General features: G+C 49.0%; 1 protein-coding gene across 3 annotated transcripts; it reads left to right on the forward strand.

Moving 5' to 3' along the window:
* Positions 1-3855: 3855 nt before the first annotated feature.
* On the forward strand, positions 3856-7540 carry LOC119291342. 3 transcript variants are annotated; one of them, XM_037570091.1, is made up of 8 exons: positions 3859-4660; positions 4893-4994; positions 5070-5378; positions 5471-5636; positions 5750-5978; positions 6158-6369; positions 6446-6610; positions 7286-7540. In XM_037570091.1, the coding sequence occupies exons 1-7, from the start codon at positions 4602-4604 to the stop codon at positions 6596-6598; spliced, it is 1230 nt and encodes a 409-aa protein (XP_037425988.1). In that variant the 5' UTR covers positions 3859-4601; the 3' UTR covers positions 6599-6610; positions 7286-7540. The 3 variants fall into 3 exon arrangements, with proteins under 3 accessions (XP_037425989.1, XP_037425990.1, XP_037425988.1); XM_037570092.1 differs by lacking the exon at positions 7286-7540 and having other exon boundaries at positions 3856-4660; positions 6471-6605; XM_037570093.1 differs by lacking the exon at positions 7286-7540 and having other exon boundaries at positions 3856-4660; positions 6158-6358; positions 6446-6564.
* Positions 7541-11946: the final 4406 nt, after the last annotated feature.

The following is an 11946-nucleotide window of genomic DNA, read 5'->3' on the forward strand; positions in this document are numbered from 1 at the left end:
GATCACTTCTTGATCATTGTTAGCTTCACGACCGTTCCTTGTTTCTCTTCTCGCTCTCATTTACGTATGTTAGCCACCATACTTGCTTAGCCGCTGTTGCAACCTCACTACTTTACCCCTTCCTTTCCTATTAAGCTTTGCTAGTCTTGATACTCATGATAATGGGATTGCTGAGTCCTCGTGGCTCACAGATTACTACAACAACAGTTGCAGGTACAAGTTTTTGCGATGATCATGACGCGAGAGCGATGTTTGCTTGTTTGGAGTTCTTCTTCTGTTTCTTCTTCGATCAGGGGATAGGTTCCAGGTCGGCAGCCTGGGCTAGCAGGGTGGATGTCGTTTGAGCTTCTGTTTGTGTTTCATCCGTAGTCGGATGATGCTCTTATGTAGGATGATGTTGTATTCGTTTGGCATTGTATGCCTTTTGTATGTATCCCCATCTATTATGTAATGTTGATGTAATGATATCCACCTTGCAAAAGCGTCTTCAAGATGCACTTCTATCCTTGGTGGGACCTTCGAGTTCCTTTAGGATAGGGCCGCATCTTGGGCGTGACACAAGTACAAGTACACCCCACGACAACACACGCACACACCCAAGGCGGGATACATAGGCGCTGTGCACAGCAACACCACCCCTAACACTACAAGAGCAATCAGGGACCTCCACCGGGAACACGCCACCGCGAAGAGATGAAGCCGCATATGACGAATCGAGAGCTCCAAGGCGGCGCCTCCAAGAAGGTTACGAAGCTAGCGCGCCGCCACCGCCTGACCCGGGGGTCAGAGTTTCCTCTGGAGCAACATGATGACCGGTGAGAGCCGCGACGACGCCTTCAAGAAGGTAACGCGCTACGCCGCCGCCGGTCCGTCCGAGGATAGAACAGGTTTTCACCCCAGCAAATACTCACCGCCACCGAACGCCACACCCCTGCCACCATGCCGCCCACACGGCCATGGTCACCGGGCAGCACCAAGCCACGGGCTCTGCCCATGAGCACCGCGCTACCACCACCAGGGCCGCCGCCTCGGCATCCAAGACCTTGACACCACTGCACCCGAGACCCGTCGCTACCCCAACCAAAGAGACGAGTGGAAAGGTCGCTCCTTTACACACCCCTGGACGGCCCCCGGCGCCGAGACCCAAAGGGCCGGCCCAAAAAAGGCCTCCATCACCCGTCCTGCTGCACTGGGTGCAAGACGAGCTCAGTCCTGCTGCCAGGCGCGAGACGAGGTCGGTCCTGCTGCCGGGCGCGAGACAAACACGGTCCTGCTGTCGGGCGCGAGACGAGCTCGGTCCTGCTGCCGGGCGCGAGACGAGCTCGGTCCTGCTGCCGGGCGCGAGACGAGCTCTGTCTCGCAGCCACGGGCGTGAGACAAGCAATGGACCGCAACTGGAAGCGGTCCAGCCCTATGACGAGGGTAGAGCCCGGACGACGAGGGGAGGGATCGAAGGTCGAAAAAGGCCGCTCACCGACGGCCGACGCCGCTCTCGGAGATGACCAGCCGCCGCCGTGACACGATCCAGACCACCGCCATGAGCCACCACCACGCCGTGGCAACCCACATCCCCGCATCCACGCCCTGGCCAACACCATCGGAAGCTCCACCACCCCACCGGAGAGGCACAGCCGCCAGCAGCACCACCACCACCTTAGCAGGGCCGCCGGCCGTCCCCGCCGCCACCAACCACCAACACCAACCAGATCTGGGCAGAGCCACCCAGATCCGCCGCCAGAGCAACCCGCCTCCTCGGATCCCCACAAGCCGCGCTGGAGGGGGAGGGAGGAGAGGGGGGCACTCCTGCGGGCCACCACGACGCCGGAGAGGGGGAGGGGAGCCGGAGCAGAGGAGAGCCGCCGCCCGACGCCGACGGGCAGGAGGGGGCGCCCGGCGACGTCGGCCACCTGCGCGCAGGAGGAGACGCCCCGCCGCCGCCTGCGCCACGCGACCTTTGGCCGGTGACGTCGCCGGCGGCGGCGAGGGAGGAGAGGCCGAGGCGAGGGGAAGCCGCCCGGAGTCGCCCGCGGGAGCGACTCTGGGGCGGACCAATGTCATGCAAATGGTCACGTGCGGTCGTACGGCCGTAAACATCAACGGCGAGATTGGCCCCTTCTTCCCCACCCTATGTGGGGTTAGACAAGGCGATCCCTTCTCCCCGTTTTTGTTCAATATGGTCGTAGACGCGCTAGCATCCATCCTTGATAAGGCGAAAGCCGTGGGCTATATTCATGGGATCACTCTCCCAAGTTCTATACGTGTGGCAGATGGTTTCCAAGTTCAAGTCGGAGTCGGATGAACGAACTGCTCTTCTTCTGCGAGCGAGTTATAAAGCGCAGGGTGCGAGTTGACCGTTTCGTATCGTTTCCTAGTTCTATTCGTGTGACAGAACGTTTCCGAGTTCAAGTCAGAGTCATGGATGTACTGTTCTTTTTCTACAAGTTATAACGGATGTGATACCTTGGCACGGCCACGGAGCAAACACATTTAGCCTCAGGTTAAATTAATCTGTGTGCGTGACCGCCGGTGATCGATCCTGAACGTCGCGGTGAACGCCAACATGTCGTCGCCTACCCGGTACGTCTCTCTCGATCTCATGAATTTCTTTATCTAGAGACGATCAAATTTTTCTTCGGAACTATGTTTTGGACAAAAAACTAAACATGCCTTGGTTGGACTTTGCAAATCCAGCTCCTCAAACGCGTCCGGACGCGTCCGCGGACACTGACCGGCCACGTCTCAAATTAGGCGGTCTGCGTCTGAGTTTCTCATATTTCAACACCTAAATCCATACAAAGCATGCAAAAAATATATCCTATACTACCCTATCTATTCTTCGTCGTCGACTGGGGTCGGCTGGACGTAGTTTAGCCAAGTTTTTTCTTTCTTTAGGTTTGGTCACATCTGGTTTGGCCAATCCCATGATCAGACTTGTATCCCACAATCTGAGGTATTTGCTGAATAAAAAATTGGTTTACCTCTCAGAAAAAATTTATCACATAAAAAACCGCTAAAAAATTCATCACATAAAAAAAGAAAAAAATCACCCATAGTCCCTGAAGTTGAGTTGGAACCTACTTTCGTCCCTGTAGCTTAAAATATCTGAAATACGGCCCCTAAACTTGTCAAAAGGGTTCACCTACGATCCCTAATACAAATTTGGCTACATAGACTCGAGGGGGTTTTGCAAATTTGCCACGAGTGAGCTCTTTCCGTCCTTCCCTCCCATCGCCTGCTGTCGTGACAGCGCGGGCTATCTTTCCCGCTGGGTGCCACCCGCACGCACAGTCCTCCGTATGGAGACACTGGCGCCTCCGCCCCCGCCACCGCCGTAGCTGCACCTGCGAGTCCTGGACAGCGCCAGGCTCCCCCCGACGCTGCAGCCTCGTGCGTCGTCCCTGTCGCTCTCCGGCCTCGACGCCGACTGCAACGTGCTCGACATCTCCTTTCACACCGTCCGCTTCTTCCGTGCCCACTTGGTCTCCCTCGACCCTCTCGACGTCCTCCAGGCAGCGTTTGCCGATGCGCTCGGCCTCTTTCTGCAGCTTGCAGGCTCCCTCCTCCATGACGACGGCCACGTCGTGCTCTTGGGACTGGCGAGGACTTTTTTTATGTCAGAGCCGGAATTGCTTCGTGCACACATATAATATTTATTATTTAGGTTTTTTTAGGGGAGTGGTGTTCTTTACTTGGACTGGACTTATGATGGGCTGCCAAGCCCAGTGGATAGCGCTTCTTTCCCCTTGCACTTAATCACATAAAACCCCCTCAAAGTTACTCAAAAAACAAACATAAAAACCCCTCAAAAAAAAACTTAATCACATAAAAAGAAAAACCTTCTCTCCCCTCGTCTCGCCAGGAAAGCTTTCTTTCTTTTTCCCCTCGCCCATCTTCTTCTTTCCCCACAGCAAATCTCCAAACCCTAGTCCCTCCCGGCCGCCCCCCATGCTGCCCATTCGCCGCCCCGGCGACCATTACCATTCCGTAGTTCTTCCCAATGACGAAACAATCGATGTCTACACTGACGATGATGGGAATCTTGTCACCGGCGGATCCGAGGGCCGGCCACCACGACTTTTCCAAGAAATCTGGATCGACACCTTGCACCGTATGATGGCCGCAGCTCGTCAGGAGAACGAGCGTCGCCGTGAGGATCTCGCCCGTCGAGCTCGCCACAAGGGGCGGCATCCACGACCCGCTCGACCACGACCCGCTCGACCATCAGATGCGGCCACCACAACCCAATCCCCTCCAATCCCCTCCACTCAACCATCAGATGCGGCCTCCACAATCCAACCCCCTCCGCTCCCCTCCACCGTCAGCTGCAGCCTCCACAACCCAAACCCATCCCCTACCCTCCAGGCAGACCTCGCCCCACTTTTAGGATAAGTCTTCCCGACGGCCGAGAAATCCGTGCCTATGTCGACGGGGCCGGCGAACTCTTCACCGATGTTGATGGGATACCTCGACGCGTAGCAGATGTATATAGGAAATCTGCCCTCTCCGACATCCCGTCTTCCGGTACCGGTGTCTACCCTGACGGGGATGGAGAACTCTTGACGGACGTCGATGAGATATCTCAACGCGTAGCAGATGTACGCATGGAAGTCACCCGCTCCGACATCCAGACCAGGCCCTACGATCAGCCGCAACCTCCACAGTATGAACTTTATCGCGCCTTGACTGTCTCTCGAGTAACATGGCCCTACGCGGGATTTATACATGCTAGGAATACTGGGAGGTAGCAGTATATAGATAAATACTGAAGAGAAAACGATTCTTTTTTTTTTCTTTCTCTCGGTGCTCTATTGTCGATTCAACTTCATGTATTATGCATCTCCCGTGATAGATTAAGTTATTCTTCAACTCATTGAGCATGTGTTCCACTTCAGATGTGAGCATGCAGCATTTGTAAAAATGCCTTTTCCTGACCCTGAAACGTCCCATTTGCTGGAGGAAATCTGGTCTTCCCGCAATCCATCACTGCCTCCCTGGTATGTGCATCTTGTTAAATTATTTCAGATTAAAAGTTGGTTGTCTACTAACCGTCTGACCATTTTCCACTTCAGGTGTGAGTACCCTTCTCATGATGTGTCTAGGCCAGTGGAAACACCGCTGCTGGAGCCAAAGAACACCAACACTTCCTCTTACTCCACACAGCTAGAGGCGGCAACTCATGACATCGTGCCAATTCCAACGCAATCGTCTCAGCATATTTTGGCTTGTTTTTTTGAAGGTTGGCCTATACAGTTTTTCATCAGACTAGATCATGGGGGTTCTTTCCACACGTATCCTCGCCTGGGTGGGCCATTCCAGAGCTTGCAGGAAGCTGAGGATGCTATCGATCGCCATCTTGATCACCTGCGTGCTCCAATAATGTGAGTTTTCTCAACTTTGTCATGGATTTTGGGTTTCCATCATAACAGAATTTACAACCTACTAACATACAGAATGCTCTGACCTGAAATAGGCGCACAAATGGGCTTCCGCAGGCGGAGATTGCGATACGGCATGCCCTTTACTGGCCTGATGGCACAAGAAAGATGTCCTCCAAAAGCAATCCAAAGCTTGAGACTGTCAGCCTATTGGCTCAAGCTTTACTGGACAAGTACAATGAAGATCACCTTCTTTTTGGGGTTTGCTCTCTCTCCCTCCTCCCTGCTCTCAATCTCTGTCATGCTACCAGGGTTGTCTTAACTGTCTCATATTCATGTACTAATTGCTGATTCAATCCATGCCCTCTTTTCAGGATCTTGCATATGAACTTGATGATGTTGTGAGCTTCCGAGAAATTTATGAGAGGGAGGGCCGCCTTGTCAACATGTTCTATCATATCAATTTGACTACAAAAACGAAAGGAGATGATGGTCTTCAGAGTGGCGTCGATAATGTGTTCTTTGCTGAAGTCACACGAATAAAAGGCGAAGATGTACAATATGTGCTCAGTTGTTTCTGCATGGTTGAACCTAACGACAATGGTATTTCTTCCACTTCAGATTATGCTCTGTTCATACAGTTTGGTTGCCCCTTGTGTCATATTTCCCTTCATCTCATCCACTGTTCTTGAGCTTTCCTACAGTTTATAAATATCTAAGCTAGTTTCATGCTCAGCCATATGTAGTGACTGTCTACACTTTTTTTGTTGTTGTTACCTAAGGCCAATGCTATGGTTGCATGAGATACGGAAATGTTGATTTGAAGCATCCTGTTGATGTTGATAAATACAAAAGTGGCCACTCTTATCGGTACTCACCATGTTCTGGTTTTGATCCACGGCGGGATACCCCTGGCCCGGATGTACCTGCATACATCCAGGATGAGGAGGATAGGCTCGCGTATGAGGAGGCTACAGTAAGAAGTATGTACGAGGTATAATGTTATATCTTGTGCAGTTTGCATTTGTTATGGTTAGTAATGTTACTGAAGTGTTATTTTTCTCCTTCAGTGCCCTGACAATCCTCCTATTCTAGCAAAATTGAATGGTACAAGAATGCCTGTTGGTTGTTCGACCAAAAGAGAGGATGCTAGTTTGGCCAAGAGAGAGGATGGCAAGGGAAGGGTGAAATATGTTGTACCTGCTAGGCGTCAGTTGGTTTGAGTGTCCCCTCAGGTATATAGATAAATTTGATTTGATTTAGGTAATGTTTGATCTCAATTCTCGGTAGTATCCTCAGTGATCTATATATAGTATATTCTTACAATCTGCACAGTTGCATGTTTTCTGCATGGTCAATGAATATTTAGTTGATCAACCTAGTGCCTGGATCTAAATTTTTGCACTTGTTCTTTCCTATCACGTTGTGGATTAGCATGGTATTGACATATTATTAAGTGTAAGGGCAATAGTTTCCAAATTTCCCCTACTTGTTTGGGTGAAAGGCTTTGCTGCTGTTGTTCATGATGATTTAAGCACTCGTGTCATTTATGATAGATGAACTACCAATGCTTTCGAACTCTTGGTACATCTCATTTGAAGTATAGCGAAGAAGGATGCATTGTTAGAAATGAAAGTATATGCTCCCAGCATGTGTTATTTCATAATTTCTGCCACCCTACTGTTGCTCCTTTTAGGATTATGCTCAGTTTTTTTTTCTATCATGTACATGCCAAATTGCCAAAAGACGAAAAATCCAATTGAGGAGCTGTTTGTTTCCTTCATAGCTCTTTTGATGTTGTTGCATTATTTCCAGAACTTGAACTAACCAGCAAATGCATAGCCGTTCTTTATGGTTTAGTTAATATTCTTTGGCCATTAATCTCCTTATTCATGTCTCTCTCCACTCAGGGACCTGACAACATGGCGAAGACAGCATAGCAATATAGCATTGTCAGAACTGTCGGTTTTCATTTCCAGTCCTCTTTTAGAAGCTGAACTTTTGTGCACCATCATCTGTGATGTCGTCGCTGTACCGTTAGCATGTCATCTGCTTTGGACTTGTTGTGTATGCTGTCGTTGAACTGCCTAGCTGCAGGAAGTTTGGTGTGATTTTATATTACGAGGGGATTGGAATCGAATGCACATCTCAACCTTATCAGTGGATATCCAGTTTCTGACCCTGCTCAAACCAATGAACCCTTTCAGACCATGGTGTGATTTTGACTGTATGAAAGAACCGTGCAACCAACCTCCTTGTCCATCAATTTTCTCATGTTCTCTAACTAAGGCCAACAACAACAACAACAACAAAGCCTTTAGTCCCAAACAAGTTGGGGTAGGCTAGAGGTGAAACCCATAAGATCTCGCAACCAACTCATGGCTCTGGCACATGGATAGCAAGCTTTCACGCATCCCTGTCCATAGCTAGCTCTTTGTCGATACTTTAATCCTTCAGGTCTCTCTTAACGGACTCCTTCCATGTCAAATTCGGTTGACCCCGCCCTCTCTTGACATTCTCTGCACGCTTTAGCCGCCCGCTATGTACTGGAGCTTCTGGAGGCCTGCGCTGAATATGCCCAAACCATCTCAGACGATGTTGGACAAGCTTCTCCTCAATTGGTGCTACCCCAACTCTATCTCGTATATCATCATTCCGGACTCGGTCCTTCCTCGTGTGGCCACACATCCATCTCAACATACGCATCTCCGCCACACCTAACTGTTGAACATGTCGCCTTTTAGTCGGCCAACACTTCGCACCATACAACTTCTCTAACTAAGGCCGACGGGGGTAAATAGAAAAGTAGTTATGGAGACAAACCTTGAAATCGAAAGGGTTTTGGCTTAGTAGAACTAAAACCGAGTACATGATGTGTGGTTTCAATACTACTAGGTGTGAGGAGGAGGAGGTTACTCTTGATGGCTAGGTGGTACCCCAGAAGGACACTTTTCGGTATTTGGGGTCAATGTTGCAGGAGGATGGGGGTATTGATGAAGATGTGAACCATCGAATCAAAGCTGGATGGATGAAGTGGCGCCAAGCTTCTGGCGTTCTCTGTGACAAGAGAGTGCCACAAAAGCTAAAAGGCAAGTTTTACAGGACGATGGTTCGAGCTGCAATGTTGTGTGGTGCTGAGTGTTGGCCGACTAAAAGGCGACATGTTCAACAGTTAGGTGTGACGAAAATGCGTATGTTGAGATGGATGTGTGGCCACATGAGGAAGGATCGAATCCGGAATGATGACATACGAGATAGAGTTGGGGTAGCACCAATTGAAGAGAAGCTTGTTCAACATCGTCTGAGATGGTTTATGCATATTCAGCACAGGCTTCCAGAAGCTCTAGTGCATAGCGGGCGGCTAAAGCGTGTGGAGAATGTCAAGAGAGGGCGGGGTAGACCGAATTTGACATGGGAGGAGTCCGTTAAGAGACCTGAAGGATTGAAGTATCACCAAAGAGCTAACTATGGATAGGGGTGTGTGGAAGCTTGCAATCCACATGCCAGAGTCGTGAGTTGGTTGCGAGATCTTATGGGTTTCACCTTTAGTCTACCTTAACTTGTTTGGGACTAAAGACTTTGTTGTTGTTGTCGTCGTCTAACTAAGGCCGACTCCAACACTAGAATCCATGCAACCGCTAGCCGCATCTCAACTTGTTCGGCTTGGATTTTGGGCAAAAAAGGCTGGCCGCGCATAAACTTAATTAAACACTACGAAGGATTTTGGAAAATAAAAGCTGTCCGAGCATAAACTTAATTAAACATTACGAGAAACTTAAAACTGTCCACGTTAGAAGTTCTGGCCACACATTTAAACTTAACTTAAAATTATAAAAAAAAACATAGATATATAGATTTTGCCACCGCCTTGGCTTGACGTCGGGTCGGTGGCCTTGGACGAGTTGGTGCAACAGTCATGGTCTGCGTACCCAATTGTCTTTTGTAGTTAGGGTTGTGGACTGTTGAGTCATGCGGCGCTGCAGCTCGGGTCAACCGTGGTATGTCGTCGAGGTGGTGGCCTCGAAAGGTGGTGTTGCTGGGCTGTGTAGGTTCCGACGAAGTGAAGGAAAGTCTGGGCAGCAACCCTAGAATTTCAGCAGCTTTGATGGCGTTGGCTTCGTGTCATGTGGGTGACGAGGTGGCCTTCGATGTTGGTCGTCGGCACTTTGGGCGCGGCGGACGACACATGATCTTGTGGCGCAAGGTGCGCCAAAGTGAAGGGAACTCCGGACAGCGGCCCCGGAATTTCAACAGCTTTAATGGCGTTGGCTTCGTGTCATGTGGGTGACAAGGTGGCCTTCAATGTTGATCGTCGACCGGTGGACGACAGATGATCTTGTGGATGGCTTGTTCTTCATGAACGACAGACATCCGTGTCTGCTCCTACAAATGCTTTTCTTCCATAGTGGTGTTTGGCGGAATGGAGCCGCACTAGCGAGCGCACAGCTGGACCCAGGCTCGCCGCCGCCCACCCGCATGCTTCCATACACCTCGTCGACGCCTCTCGGGCACCACTGTGCCTCCACGACGACGTCCCCGCATCGCACCTCCGCGTCGCCATGCACAATAACGGCGAGCTCTGCAACATCCGTCGCGACCTCCTTGACTTCAAGCTACAGACATCCACCGCCGCCACATGTAGCAGGTCCCGCATCGTCAGATCTGGCGCACCCCCGACCGCATCGGCTGAAAGAAGCCATTCTAGGGCCAGCCCCGCTCGAGCTACGGCAGTGCCGTCCGGCGGCGACATGGGGGAGGTGGGACGAGGGCAGAACTGGTCGCCCCTTGCCGCATGGGGATGGCAAGGGGGCGAGTCCAAAACGAGTTGTATGATAACTATAATACTACTCATAAATGTGGATAGATTACATGTACTCCCTCCCCCTGGGTTTATTAGGCTGGCCATAGTGGTGGTAACATAAGTAGTATCATGCACTTGGGACTCGCAAACATGCTTATGTGGCAGACAATTAAAGAAGAGAGAGATGGTTATAGTAACATAGGTAGATACCGTAACATAATAAATGTGATGCTAGTATGTGTCATGCATGACAATAAATGAGACCATCTACGATACTAATCTATGGTACTATGCACTATAGAGGTAGTAACGTAGACTAGTAACATATGCATGTTACTAGTCTAAGTTACTCCCCACTATGACCAGCCTTAGGCCTAAAAACAACTTCTCGTATACTAACACACATAGTAATTTGCTCACATTAATTCTTCCATTCCACTCCCAATGCACTCTCTTACATCACTAGTGTAGAACCGGCCTTTAGTGCCGGTTCGTGACGGCCTTTAGTGCCAGTTCGCCAACCGGCACTAAAGAGTGGGGACTAAAGGTCCCCCCCTTTAGTACCGGTTCGTCATGAACCGGCGCTAAAGTGCCACCATGTGGCACGAGCCAGGCCCGGGTGCGTGTAGGGCATTAGTACCGGTTGGTAACACCAACCGGTACTAAATGTTTAGGTGTTTTTTTAATTTTTCTTTAATTTTGTGTTTTCAATTTAATTTAGTGATTGTTGTACATTATAATGAGTTGTTAAATCATTAGGTGAAAGTACGGCGAATTAGTTTCGACTGGATGCATTGGATCTAGCTACTAGCTAAGTGATCAAGTATATGCCATATCTGGCATATACTTGATCACTTAGGTAGGATCCATCCAGCTGAAACTAATCTGCGGTTTCTTTCATTAAATGATATAATAACTCATCATCATCATCATATTAATTAATATAAAAACTGTTGCATCATATCATCAAAACATGAGTATATATACTCTAGCTAGCTAGCTAAAAATCATCGTAGTCGTCATTATCACTATTTAATCATCATAGTCATTACCGCTATCTAATCACCACCAACACTACTAGCTTAAAGAAGAAACATTCACTTGTACCAGAAGCAAAAATATCATTGAGTTCAACATGATTGTCATGATATTATAAGTGTTAATATATGACACCACAAAAGCAAATCACTTAAGTTCAGAACGAAGAACACATACATGAAAGGACAAGTACTAAGAGCAGCATGAACTAGCTAAATCACTCCTGCTAGCTACTCTCTTTGGTAGAATAGCATAGAACATGTATAGCTCTCCCGATTCATCATACTGGAGCATGCAGATGAACCTGTCTCCTAATCGTGGGCTGCGCTTCTCATTGCTGCCCCCTAGTACTTCTTTGTGATCGTTAACAATTTTCCTCCAATCTTTCACTATTAAGCATTCATCGCTTCTAGAAATCCTGAATGCATTCATGTGCAATGCAGGATATCTTGGCCGCAAGCTAACAATTGACATGCGACCTTTAGTCTCGATCCCCTAAGGCACAACTGTCATCGGGAGTCCCTATTGAAGAACATCGTATAGTACTTAATTAATATACTTAGCAATGGAAGTTTAGCAAAAAAATTATGTATGCAAAAGATGCACTGAGGACAAATAGTAAAAATCTTACCATCATTCGTAAATAGATGTGACCGTAGTTCAATACCATCACTATTGGTCGCACGTTTTGTTTGAGTACTAACATTTCTAAGTGCAGGAAAAAAATTTGTC

The sequence above is a fragment of the Triticum dicoccoides genome, chromosome 4B, assembly GCF_002162155.2.
Source record: "Triticum dicoccoides isolate Atlit2015 ecotype Zavitan chromosome 4B, WEW_v2.0, whole genome shotgun sequence".
Classification (NCBI taxonomy): domain Eukaryota; kingdom Viridiplantae; phylum Streptophyta; class Magnoliopsida; order Poales; family Poaceae; genus Triticum; species Triticum dicoccoides.

Bases quoted from the DNA above. Each gene is read 5' to 3' on its own strand.
- LOC119291342 (XM_037570091.1), top strand. From the start codon at position 4,602: ATGGAAGTCACCCGCTCCGACATCCAGACCAGGCCCTACGATCAGCCG. The intron at 4,661-4,892 runs GTATGAACTTTA...GTTCCACTTCAG, and splicing joins GATCAGCCGCAACCTCCACA to ATGTGAGCATGCAGCATTTG. The intron at 5,979-6,157 runs GTATTTCTTCCA...TTGTTACCTAAG, and splicing joins GGTTGAACCTAACGACAATG to GCCAATGCTATGGTTGCATG.